The sequence below is a fragment of the Sylvia atricapilla genome, chromosome 17, assembly GCF_009819655.1.
Source record: "Sylvia atricapilla isolate bSylAtr1 chromosome 17, bSylAtr1.pri, whole genome shotgun sequence".
Classification (NCBI taxonomy): domain Eukaryota; kingdom Metazoa; phylum Chordata; class Aves; order Passeriformes; family Sylviidae; genus Sylvia; species Sylvia atricapilla.
The window spans coordinates 13,639,903-13,653,960 of NC_089156.1; the positions used below are offsets into that span (position 1 = coordinate 13,639,903).

General features: G+C 50.2%; 1 protein-coding gene across 1 annotated transcript in view; it reads right to left on the reverse strand.

Moving 5' to 3' along the window:
• The window catches only part of RIMBP2 (RIMS binding protein 2), a 77,546-nt gene that overhangs the window by 53,359 nt on the left and 10,129 nt on the right, over positions 1–14,058 (reverse strand). Inside the window, 2 exon segments of the mRNA XM_066331809.1 lie at positions 3,976–4,159; positions 11,971–12,021. Coding sequence (XP_066187906.1) covers positions 3,976–4,159; positions 11,971–12,021 — 235 coding nt within the window.

Here is a 14,058-nt window from a genome sequence, read left to right on the forward strand (position 1 = left end):
AGAGGGTTTTTCTGGCGTGCTCATTAGCCCAATATGATTAATTTTCTCTGCATCACTGTAATTTACAGCAGGCCAGCTCAAGCACATTGACAGTAGGGAAATACACAACTCACCACACAAAAGATTAATTACAGCCAGCCCCACTCAGAGCAATCCCCAGGCTGGAAAAGGGCACATTTTTTATTCTTGGAACCTATCTCACATCTCTGACAGAAAAGTCCTCCCTGTTCAGGAACTTGAGCCAATTCAGCTCCTTCTGTTTGCTGTTAATGTGTTTGCCATCTCAGCCTGCCAGCACCAGGCTATAAATAATTGGGCCAACTGTGATTATTCATTCAAAGGAAGCCCCTGGTTGGTCTCAGACCTCCTGCATTCTCCAGGCTTTGTTTTTAAACTGCTGCCAGCAGGTACAAAATGTGGAGGAAGGTTCTAGGGCAGTGCAGCCCTGGCTTTGCATCCACAGAGGATAATAACCAGCACAGGAACACACACAATCAGGAGCTCCAGGAGTATCAAGATGCTGCACGATATGGATCTGTCAGCTTTGGAAAATAAGGTACATGAAATGCACCCTGAGTCCTTAACACACGGGAGAAAAAGGTGTGTGTGGTGGCTGTGACTGCAGGAAGGGCCTGGGCACACAAATAATTCCATTTCTGCTTTGAAGAACCTGCTCTACGCCACCATTGTACTGAGAAAGGGTTCAGTAATTAGTGCTGCTGATAATAACACCACAGACACCTCCCTGCCCAGCAGAGGCACTGAACATCCAACAGCAAGAGCGTGACCTGGAAGAAGAGGTTTTTGTGTCAGAAATATGCCCCACCAAACAACTGCAGAATGAGTTCCTGTCTGCTCTGCAGAGGAGCCTATTGAAAAGGTTATGAGACAAATATTCCATGTAAATTCACAGCTGGATTGAAAAATAAACACGAGCATCACCAAGGAATGCCTTTGCAAAACAAAAACCCAAACCAAACTTCAGAGTGCAGGAAGCACACTGCTCCTGATGTGATCTCCTGATCATCCCTGCAGAGATCTGCTGGAATCATCTGCTCCTGCTCCGCTCCTGCAGGCTCTCAGCACAGGAGCACAGATAAAAAAGCTGCGTCCAAAAACTGGCCTGAGTTTGCCTCCAAAAAAAGAAACTCATTAAACCTGGTTCTCTCCTTCATCCAAGGCAATTACACTGAGGGCCCTGGGCTTGAGCAGCAAGACTGAGAAGGAATCAGAGCTGCAGACTGGTTTGTTTAAAGCTTGTTAACTGGGAAGCTACAAAAAAGAAAACAAACAAACCAACCCCAGTAAAACACCTTTGCTTTTGTATTTTCCCTCTGGAGAAAAATAACAGAGTTAAAAATAAAATATACAAGAGGTCAGCTCATAAGAACACACAGCAGCATCTAGAAATGTCTTTTTTTCCCTTTAAATACTAGAAAATAACCTTATCAAGCCACAGGGGTTTTGGCCATGAAGCCTTTTTAAATCCATATATGCTTAAAATGGCTTTTATTTTCCTCTGACTGGCAAATATTTAAGGAAGTCTGAAGAACACCTTATCAAGGAAAAAGGAAGAGCACCAGATCTAATTTAAACATTTCAGGAGAATTAAATCTGTCCATACTTGCACTACAGTTAGACTCTCCATTTTATTTATTGCAATTGCTGATTCCATATGGACTACCTAAATTATCTAGAGAGACCATTTAAACGAGCCTCTTAACTGATGAATAATAAATCTTAAGGCTTCCATATCTGATTGTGACATTATTGCACGTTTAAAGTGAACTTGTTATGCGCTAATCCATCCCGGCTCGGTTTATTTCATTTCCTGATCCATTCAGACATCACCCATTAAGGCAAAGCAGCTGGTCAGAAAGTGATCTCATTTCCATCCTTTGCTTGGCTTTGAGAGCCGGCCCTGTGCTCCCTCTCGTGCTCTTTCCTCCTCACACACAATGAAAATCCTTCCACTTTGGCCTGAAGGACCTGCTGTACTCTGCCCCCGCCGTGGCCAAGGGCTGGTTTCCATCAGGGAATTCCTGCCTCTGCTCCCACAGGCCTTGGCTGCTGTCAGTGCACTCACACCCAGGATCAGTGCTGTCCAACAGGGCTCGTGTTCAGAGAGCTGCAGCCCCTCGTCCCCACCCCACAAAAACCAACAGGTTTTGAGAGAAGGTTTGGAGAGGGAGGCCCTGAAACGCCTTGGGCACACGCCTGGCTGTGTTTGCCGTGGTGTAACTCAGGGGTTACCTGGGACATTTCAGTTTGGCATGTTTGGAAGCTTTTTAAAAGGTTTTCCCATCAGCATAAGTATAAAGTGGCCTGGAGAGTTTGAATAGCTAAAAGATATTTAGCTGAATTTCATTTCTCATTAAATCAATCTCAGTGATACAGGCTGGACCTTCCCTTCTGCCTCAAGGACAGCTCAATACCTAATTACCTTTCCTTTTAAATTAATTGTTGCTTTGAAAATCCTGCCCTTAGAGACATGAGGAGCTATTGCTGCTGGTATTAAGGAAATTTCTACTAAATTCTGACGTCTCTCAGGAAATGCCTTTGGAATTCTCCATTTGGAGCCCTTTAATTCCCACTTAGGGAAGCCTTGGAGCTGCAGCAGAGGCACACAAATCCAGAGTTCCTGAGCTGAAGTGAGACAGGGATGTCACCTCAGCTGCCCCTGGAGTGTCACACGGAGCTCAGCACCCTCCACTGACAGTAACTGCTCGTCTGCAGGGAAATCATTCCTGATCTGCAGGCCCTGCACCTCAGAGCTTCTCTACAGGCTCAGGGAAACAAGTCAAGACCATTTAACTTTGCCAGTGCCTTCTCATGCTTGTTTTCAAACTGTCTGGGGGGAATTTGTCAGTAATGAGAACGACCTGTCAGCTCTTTCTGTGCAGGACAACTGAGGTGATTCCAGCCTGGGTGATGCTGATCACACTCCTCAGGTGGAATAACACACAACTGAATGTGTGATTGACGTGGCATAACACAACCTAACATGATTTACATGGAATAACACACAATGTAAGGTGTGACTGACACGGAATAATACAACCTAAGGTGTGACTGACATGGCATAACACAATCTAACATGATTCACATGGAATGGCACACAATCCAACAGACATTACAGATAAAACCAGACCCAGCTCGGTGAGGGTGTGAAGGTGTCCCCAGGAGTGTATTCTGTGTTCTGTGTGTGCAGGAGACTCTGTGTACACCACACACTGCACAGACAGAACCAGACCCAGCTCAGTGAGGATGCTCTGAGATGTGAAGGTGTCCCCAGACAGAACAAGAAGTGTATTCTGTGTTCTGTGTGTGCAGGAAACTCTGTGTACACCACACACCTTACAGACAGAACCAGACCACGCTCAGTGAGGACGCTCTGAGATGTTCTGTGTGTGCAGGAAACTGTTTCCATCACCCAGATCACAGACACAAACCAGACCCAGCTCAGTGAGGGTGCCAAGGTGTCCCCAGACAGAACCAGGAGTGTATTCTGTGCCCCGTGTGTGCAGGGGACTCTGTGTACACCGCACAGACAGAGGCACACCCCGCTCGGTGAGGGTGCCAAGGTGTCCCCAGACAGAACCAGGAGCAGAGCCGTGCCCTGTGTGTGCAGGGGACTCTGTGTACAGCACACACCGCACAGACAGAGGCAGACCCAGCTCAGTGAGGGTGTGAAGGTGTCCCCAGGAGTGTATTCTGTGCCCTGTGTGTGCAGGGGACTCTGTGTACAGCACACACCGCACAGACAGAGGCACACCCCGCTCGATGAGGGTGCCGAGGTGTCCCCAGGCAGAACCAGGAGCAGAGCCGTGCCCTGTGTGTGCAGGGGACTCTGTGTACACCGCACAGACAGAGGCACACCCCGCTCAGTGAGGATGTGAAGGTGTCCCCAGACAGAACCAGGAGCAGAGCCGTGCCCTGTGTGCAGGGCCCCAGCAGCCCGCGGCAGGCACTGACCTTTGCCGATGGCGGTGGCGATCCCGTTGAGGAGCGGCCCCAGGCCCTTGGCCGGGCCCAGGGGCTGGCCGCCCAGCAGCTCGATGGTGCCCGCCTGCTGTCGGAAGCGCTCCAGCTCCCGGGACAGCAGGTTAAACTGCTCGCTCTGCGTCCGGCATTTCTCCTCCAGCTCCCGCACCTTGGCCTGCAGGACACACAGCGGGACAGACACACTGACAGCTCCTCGGGGCTGCGGCACACGGCCACCGCCTCGGGGCTGCGGCACAGCTAAATCACAGCCTCCCTGGGGATCCCTGGGCCGGGCACACTGGGGCATGTCCCCTTCCCTCAGTGCCGGCAGAGGTAAATCACAGCCTCCCTGGGGATCCCTGGGCCGGGCACACTGGGGCATGTCCCCTTCCCTCAGTGCGGGCAGAGCACAAGGTAAATCACAGCCTCTCTGGGCCGGGCACACTGGGGCATGTCCCCTTCCCTCAGTGCGGGCAGAGGTAAATCACAGCCTCCCTGGGGATCCCTGGGCCGGGCACACTGGGGCATGTCCCCTTCCCTCAGTGCCGGCAGCGGTAAATCACAGCCTCCCTGGGGATCCCTGGGCCGGGCACACTGGGGCATGTCCCCTTCCCTCAGTGCCGGCAGAGCACAAGGTAAATCACAGCCTCCCTGGGGATCCCTGGGCCGGGCACACTGGGGCATGTCCCCTTCCCTCAGTGCCGGCAGCGGTAAATCACAGCCTCCCTGGGGATCCCTGGGCCGGGCACACTGGGGCATGTCCCCTTCCCTCAGTGCCGGCAGAGCACAAGGTAAATCACAGCCTCCCTGGGGATCCCTGGGGCAGGCACAGCGGGGCATGTCCCCTTCCCTCAGTGCCGGCAGAGGTAAATCACAGCCTCCCTGGGGATCCCTGTGGCAGCCACACTGGGGCATGTCCCCTTCCCTCAGTGCCGGCAGAGGTAAATCACAGCCTCTCTGGGGATCCCTGGGCCGGACACACTGGGGCATGTCCCCTTCCCTCAGTGCCCAAGGGGAAATCCCTCATCCCTCATCCCGGCCCCAGGGCCGCTCGCAGCTCCCACACACAGCCCGGCCAGGCAGCCCCGAGACACCGGGGTTATTTCTTCTCTCGTCACCTTCACCCCCATCCCCTCGCTCTCCAAGGGAAATCCCTCATTTCTCATCCTGGCCGAGGGCTGGGCCAGCCCCTGGAGCTCCCAGCCACAGCCCTGAGGGGATTCCTCCTGCCATCGCCGCCTTCCAGGGGGAAAACCCCTCCGCTCACATTCTGTCCCTGCAGGACACTAAAGATCAAAGATTCCACGTGTATCAGAAGGCAAAGAGCACAGGAAAAAGGCTTTCATTGTCTAATTCTTACTACCTTTTATAAGGTGTTCCCATACAGACTTTACACGGGAGAAACACCAGAACGTAACAATTCTGTTTGAATTCTGAGGCCAAACCACAACAGTTCCGCTTGAATTCTGAGGCATCGGGCTTTAGAAAAATGGAACCTAAAAGATAAGTCATTGTTCTGGCCTGGGGATCTGCCTGCAGAGAATAAAAGGTGAATTGTGGTGTAAGGTGAGGGGGGATGTCAGACACATCCCCTGGCTGGGGGCAGTGACAAAGGACAGCTCAGGGCTTCTGCAGGTGGGACTCCAAAGTGTGAAACCCCCCTGATCCAAACCTGCACATTCCCCGGACCAGCTACATGAAGGTATGCTATAATTAATAATAATAAATTAAGGCTGTATTAATGGATCCCAGTGTGGCTCTTTCTGGTGAACAAACATCACCTTCCTTCATTAAAAACTCCTCTTGTGCTCAGTTAAGCAGCTGTACTAACCAAGGAAGGCTGGAGAGCAATTAAATTCGTTCAACTGAACCAAGAATTCTGGGTTTTTTAAAGAAAAAAACATTCTCAGTTCATGTAAGAAAAACTGTACATTTTATACATCAAGAAAACAACACATACTCCATACCACCTATAAAAAGATCCTAGCTAAAGGAAAATACTTACAGTACCCAGAAGACCCCAAAATCCAAATGTTCTGCTATACAAGGTGGTACTGTTTGTTCCTTTTCTCGTAACAAATACTTCTTTTAAGTTAGAGTGAATTTTACAGATATAATTTCTTTGCATTCATAGCACACAAATTAATTTCATTCTACAAAGGAAGTCTCAGGGTATCCATAGGATTGGTTATGAAACGAAGAACAGCAAGAATCAGACATTGTGGGAGTTTTACACAAACATGAAATGCTTGGGTTTTTGGGTTTCATTTTTTTGCTGTGGTTTCGAGCAAATGAAATGTCAGATTTTGCTACTTGTTAATTTGCTGCATGAGAATGGCATCCATGCACAGTTTCAAAAGGACATTAAGCAAACAAAGAGGAAAACTGGTTTGGGTTTTTGGTCCTCACTTTCCAATGGAAAGCTTAAGGATGAGCTGTTCAACTCTCTAAGAATATTACTGACCTTTCCACAAGCAGCTATGGAAACTCTAGCACAAGATTAAAAATAAAAGATAAAAGCATCACAATCCAGACCTCAACAAGAAGCGAAGGCTGCCTTTAAAGTATTTTTGAAAAAGTATTAATGTTATTTATGAACTTAAAATTTTTTTGCATTGCAGTAAATGCCTTCTTTGTCTTTTCTTCTGAGCATGCAGAGATTTCAAGTTCTCTCACGACAGTGGGAAGCCTGGAAGAAAAATGCCTTTACTGCTTTATTTTTAGTGGGGTTGTGAGTTAGAAGCGAGCACGAAGCTGGCACATCATAAAGAAAATTTACCATAAGAGCCATGACTGAGGTACCAGAGGGATCCCTGTGCTCATCCCTGTTCCTGACTCCAGGTATGTCCCTGCCTTGCTGGCAGCCAGCCAGAGCCACCTGCCTGAGGAACTGTGCACATGTGTCTGCCCCTGCAGGGGAGGAGGTGCCCACAGCTGGGAATTGTCACCCTGTGCCCACAGCCCAGAGCTGGGAATTGTCACCCTGTGCCCACAGCCCAGAGCTGGGAATTGTCACCCTGTGCCCACAGCTCAGAGCTGGAAACTGTCACCCTGTGCCCGCAGCCCAGAACTGGGAATTGTCACCCTGTGCCCACAGCCCAGAGCTGGGAATTGTCACCCTGTGCCCGCAGCCCAGAGCTGGGAATTGTCACCCTGTGCCCGCAGCCCAGAACTGGGAATTGTCACCCTGTGCCCACAGCCCAGAGCTGGGAATTGTCACCCTGTGCCCACAGCCCAGAGCTGGGAATTGTCACCCTGTGCCCACAGCCCAGAACTGGGAATCGTCACCCTGCTCCTACAACTGAACCTGTGCTCACACCTCAGAATTGGGGATTTTTACCCTGTGCTCACAGCTCAGAACTGGGAATTGTCACCCTGTGCCCACAGCTCAGAGCTGGGAATTGTCACCCTGTGCCCACAGCCCAGAGCTGGGAATTGTCACCCTGTGCCCACAGCCCAGAGCTGGGAATTGTCACCCTGTGCCCACAGCCCAGAACTGGGAATCGTCACCCTGCTCCTACAACTGAACCTGTGCTCACACCTCAGAATTGGGGATTTTTACCCTGTGCTCACAGCTCAGAACTGGGAATTGTCACCCTGTGCCCACAGCTCAGAGCTGGGAATTGTCACCCTGTGCCCACAGCCCAGAACTGGGAATCGTCACCCTGTGCCCACAGCCCAGAGCTGGGAATTGTCACCCTGTGCCCACAGCTCAGAACTGGGAATCGTCACCCTGTGCCCACAGCTCAGAACTGGGAATTGTCACCCTGTGCCCACAGCTCAGAACTGGGAATCGTCACCCTGTGCCCACAGCTCAGAACTGGGAATTGTCACCCTGTGCCCACAGCTCAGAACTGGGAATCGTCACCCTGTGCCCGCAGCTCAGAGCTGGGAACTGTCACCCTGCTCCTACAACTGAACTTGTGCTCACACCTCAGAATTGGGGATTTTTACCCTGTGCTCACAGCTCAGAACTGGGATTGTTCCCCTGTGCCCTGTCCCTGTGCTGAGCAGGGTGGCACAGAGGTGTCCCAGCTGTCCCTGGAGCTGCCTGCAGCAGGTTTGGGGCTGAGCCATCCCCACCCAGAGCAGATTGAGTGTCTGGCACTCGGCACTGCCAGGCTCCTCACCAGCCCCAGAGCTGCTGCTGAAATCCAGAAATGGGGAGTGCAGCAGACTCCATCCCTGACACACACACACTGTGCACACAGGACACACACACTGCACACAGGACACACACACTGCACACAGGACACACACTGCACACAGGACACACACACATACTGCACACAGGACACACACTGTGCACACAGGACACACACTGTGCACACAGGACACACACACATACTGCACACAGGACACACACACTGTGCACACAGGACACACACACACTGCACACAGGACACACACTGTGCACACAGGACACACACACACTGCACACAGGACACACACACACTGCACACAGGACACACACACTGCACACAGGACACACACTGTGCACACAGGACACACACTGTGCACACAGGACACACACACACTGCACACAGGACACACACACACTGCACACAGGACACACACACTGCACACAGGACACACACTGTGCACACAGGACACACACACACTGCACACAGGACACACACTGTGCACACAGGACACACACTGTGCACACAGGACACACACACACTGCACACAGGACACACACACTGCACACAGGACACACACTGTGCACACAGGACACACACACACACTGCACACAGGACACACACTGTGCACACAGGACACACACTGTGCACACAGGACACACACACACACTGCACACAGGACACACACTGTGCACACAGGACACACACACACACTGCACACAGGACACACACACATACTGCACACAGGACACACACTGTGCACACAGGACACACACACACACTGCACACAGGACACACACTGTGCACACAGGACACACACACACACTGCACACAGGACACACACTGTGCACACAGGACACACACACACACTGCACACAGGACACACACACATACTGCACACAGGACACACACACATACTGCACACAGGACACACACACTGTGCACACAGGACACACACACACACTGTGCATACAGGACACACACTGTGCACACAGGACACACACTGTGCACACAGGACACACACTGTGCACACAGGACACACACACACACTGCACACAGGACACACACACATACTGCACACAGGACACACACACTGTGCACACAGGACACACACACACACTGTGCATACAGGACACACACTGTGCACACAGGACACACATACACACTGCACACAGGACACACACACTGCACACAGGACACACACTGTGCACACAGGACACACACACACACTGCACACAGGACACACACACACACTGCACACAGGACACACACACTGCACACAGGACACACACTGTGCACACAGGACACACACACACACTGTGCATACAGGACACACACTGTGCACACAGGACACACACACACTGCACACAGGACACACAGACTCTGTGGACACAGGACACACTGTGCACACAGGACACGCACACAGGACACACACACACTGTGCACACAGGACACACACACACACTGCACACAGGACACACACACTGCACACAGGACACACACTGTGCACACAGGACACACACACACTGTGCACACAGGACACACACACTGCACACAGGACACACACACTGCACACAGGACACACACACACACACTGCACACAGGACACACTGTGCACACAGGACACACACTGTGCACACAGGACACACACACACACTGCACACTGTGCACACAGGACACACTGCACACAGGACACACACACACTGCACACAGGACACACTGTGCACACAGGACACACACACACTGTGCACACAGGACACACACACACTGCACACAGGACACACACTGTGCACACAGGACATACACACACACTGCACACTGTGCACACAGGACACACACACACTGTGCACACAGGACACACACACACTGTGCACACAGGACACACACACACTGCACACAGGACACACACTGTGCACACAGGACACACACACACTGTGCACACAGGACACACTGTGCACACAGGACACACACACACACTGTGCACACAGGACACACTGTGCACACAGGACACACACTGTGCACACAGGACACACTGTGCACACAGGACACACAGACTCTGTGCACACAGGACACACTGTGCACACAGGACAGGGAGCAGGATGAGCAGCTTTCCATGTGGACAGGTGTGAGTCCAGAGCAGCAGGCAGCACGTTCTGTGTGCAGGTGTCACCTCTCAGTTTAACTGCTCACAGAGCAGCCAGGGCTTTCACTCCATGTGATCAGCATTTCAGATCAGCCTTGGGTGAAAATATGCCATAGAACAGGCAAAGGAACCAGCAGAATTCAGGGAGAACCCACACAGTCACAAAGTCACAGCCTTGAGGAAATCACCAAACCATTCCTACTGGGCATGCTTATGAGGAACTGACTTTGGGAACCAGGATCCCAGCTCTCATTAATCCATGCCGAGATTCATTTCTTGTAGAGAAGCATCCTGATTGTGATGATTTGGTATTAGGCCAATAAATGAATTAATAAATGCAAAGCATGCTTGCATAACAATGGTTCTAGCAGACATCCCATGCAAGGGGAGGCAGGGCTCTCATTGCCGAGGGAGGAGTGCAGGATTCAGGACAGGAAAGGAGAATTTATGCCCTAAAATACCTGCATGCTGTCCAAGGTGTTCTGGATGAAGTGCAAAGCAATAAATCCCAAACAAGACACAGTAAACAAAGAGATGTGAAATAAATAAAGAAATCAAAACCGTTTGGAATACTTTTTTTTTTTTCCACATTTCAAAGCAGAGTCTACCAGAACAGTTACACATGTAAAAACATGCACCAACACAAACCAGGCTACAGAAACCAACACTGCTGCTGGCCTGGAACTGCAAAAGGCACATTCAATAAAAGGCTAAAAAATAAATGTGCTTGTGGCAATAAAAAGCGAAAGCTTTGGAAATCCTGCTGGGGTTATGCAAATCAGAGGTTGCAGACAAATCAGCTAAATAAGAATTGTGCTCAGCTTAAGGGGGGTAAAGAATCTCTTTTCTGTCTTGTTTCTGTTTTCCTACTTTCCACCAGGCATTGAATAAGAACTTCAGTTTATAGTCTGGAAGCTAAAACAAACTTAAGATATATGATGATAATGAAAGCCTATGTAAAACACATTCTTTGGGAATATTAACTTTTATAGATAATAATAAATGCTTAATTTTTTTTTTTTTTAGTTGATCAATGCACCAGAAAAAAAAACCCAAACCTTTTGACCAAGGCATGGCCAGCAAGTACTTACAGAAATAGTGTGGGGAGGTAAAAGGGCTGGAAATTACCTTTAGACAAAAGCAAATTTCTAAATGAAATATTGACAATGCATCTGCTATTATCAATCCAGATTTTTGTTCATTCTTTAGGGTATGTACATTAACACTTCAAACCATTTAATGCCTTTTCCTCAGGCAGAAAAATGAAGTGTTCTCTTTCCAGCACACCCTTTGCAGGTTTTTGAAGTATCTCAATTCTTTCATTAGGCTTACAATTTCTGGTTCTTTAACATGTTGCTTTATGTTTATTAGACAGTATTTAATTAGGAACCCTAGGTAACTGATTGGTATTTGCTGCTGTATTTCCAGCCTAATAAATCAAAATTCTCCTCATTAATCACTCCCTTTAATAGCATTTTACAAAAAAATGGTACCAAAAGAGAAACATACATCACTTCCAACAGCTCAGCTTAATGAACTCCTGACTGAATTATAAATCTTAAAGGCTGCAATTACAGCAGAAGAGAAAAAACCAACGCCTATTTGCCTACATATTCCTTGAAGCGTTCACAAGTGATGACGCTGTAAATTCCCCTCCTCAGAAGGGACCTGAACAAGCCCAGGGAACCCAGAGGATCTTACCTCTAGCAACTGAACTGCTCCTTCATGTTCCTTCTTAGCTTCAACCTGAGCCTTGGTTGTGTGCAAACGGGAAGAGGAAAAGCAGAGGGGAAAGGAGGAAGAAGGAGAATGAATTAGTCATGCCACACACAATATGCTCGGAGCACATAAAGCAGCACAGTTCTCCTCAAACCAGAGCCAGCTCCCATCCAGCAGGGGAGGCTGTGCCAGCTCTGCGCCTCTCTCCCAGCCCCAGAGAGAAAAGAAATGCTTATTTTGGGAGCCCGGATCTCAGCGAGGCTCCGGAGCGGCGCAGGACCAGCGCAGGCTGAGCACAGGGAGCATCACCGGGGGCTGGGGGAACCTCGGAACCCACAGGGAAAAGAAAGGGCGTTTGTTTGTGCCCTGCATCAGCGGGCTCCGTGCTGCTGAGCCCTGCGGAGAGCCGGGACACAGCACAGACACTGAGCTCTTCCTTCCCTGGAGCAACAGGAGCTATCACCAAAGTCAACAAAGGGATTGATCACCGAAGGGAGCAACGGGATTGATCACCAAAGTGATAAAAAACAAAGCTCACAAAACAAGGCAACCACAAGACAGGCTGTCTGTAAAGAGGAGAGCAACATTTCTGCTCCAATCAGCTGATTCAAAGACAAAAGCAGGGAATAAAAAAGGGCAGAAAAGTGTCTCTTATGTGTCTCAGAAGTTCAGTTACCAAATTTTGGTTGGTAAAAGCCTAAACCTTAAAACCAAATAAATAGCACTCAGTAACTTTGGGTTGTCCTCGTTTTATTTCCATTATAGTTTTTAGTGTCTCATCGAGGCTGGCCCAGGATAAGCACAAGTTTTGTTAACCAGGTGCCATCCTGCACTTTCCTCCCCAGAGAAAAGCCATAAACCTTCCCTCTTTAGTGGGGACAACACCCCCAGAGTGATTTAATGTGCCAGACATCCCATGGGTCCAGCCCTGCTAAACTTCATTTCCCTCAGGGCTGCCCTAATCCTTCAGCGGGAGCTGGCTCAGGCTGTGAAGTCACCCCCAAAAGCAGGGATCCAAAACCAGGACCCAAAACCACGAACCAGAACTAGGAACCAAAACCATGGACCCAAAAACACAGACCCAAAACCACGGATCCAAACCCACAGACCCAAACCCCCAGACCCAAACCCCCAGACCAAACCCACAGACCAAAACCCACAGACACAAACCCACAGACACAAACCCACAGACCCAAACCCCCAGACCAAACCCCCAGACCCAAAGCCACAAACCAAAACCCCTAGACCAAACCCACAGACCCAAACCCACAGACCCAAACCCCAGACCAAACCCACAGACCCAAACCCACAAACCAAACCCAAAAACCACAGACCAAACCCCCAGACCCAAAGCCAGGGACCCCAAACCCTCAGCCCCAAACCCCCAAGCCCAAGCCCAGAGCCCCCCGTGCCCTGCAGGGTGCCAGGGCCCTCCAGCCCAGCCCGTTCCTGTGCCCTGCACTAACTCTGGCTGCAGGCAGGGGATGAGGAATTGGCTCCAGGGCTGACAGCAGCTGAGGGAAGCCTTGAGCCATCCATCACCAGGGGTTTAATAAACCCCCCAGAGCCTGAGCTGGGATTGCTGATGACAGGGCTGCATCAGTGGCTATCTCTCCTCGACATCAAACTGCCTGTATTCAGTTTTCTTAAAGAGAAACACCACCTGAGTCCCCACCAGCACAAAGCCTTGCTGGGCAGCACTGTGCCCTTCCTTCCAGGCTGAGAAATCAGATCGCTCTGTACATGCACTCGAGAGAGAATGAACTTTCATTTCTGGTCAGAATGGGACCTGGGGCTGTGCCAGTGGCTGCCTCTGCTCTGGAGGACACATGGTGCAACCACAGCATGTGCTGTGAAATCCCGTCCTGCTACTGCCCAGACCTTCCTTCCCTTTGGAAACACTGCTCAAGTAAAGATGACTCCAATAAAAAAGGGGGAAAAGAGAATTTAACACACATGTGCTGGGTCCATTGGGAGGCCAGCTCTGGATGAAACGTGGGCCAGCAGTTCCTGTCTAAAGCAGTCATGTGTTACGGTTCCTCAGATAACAGATTTATTTAAAGTAAATCT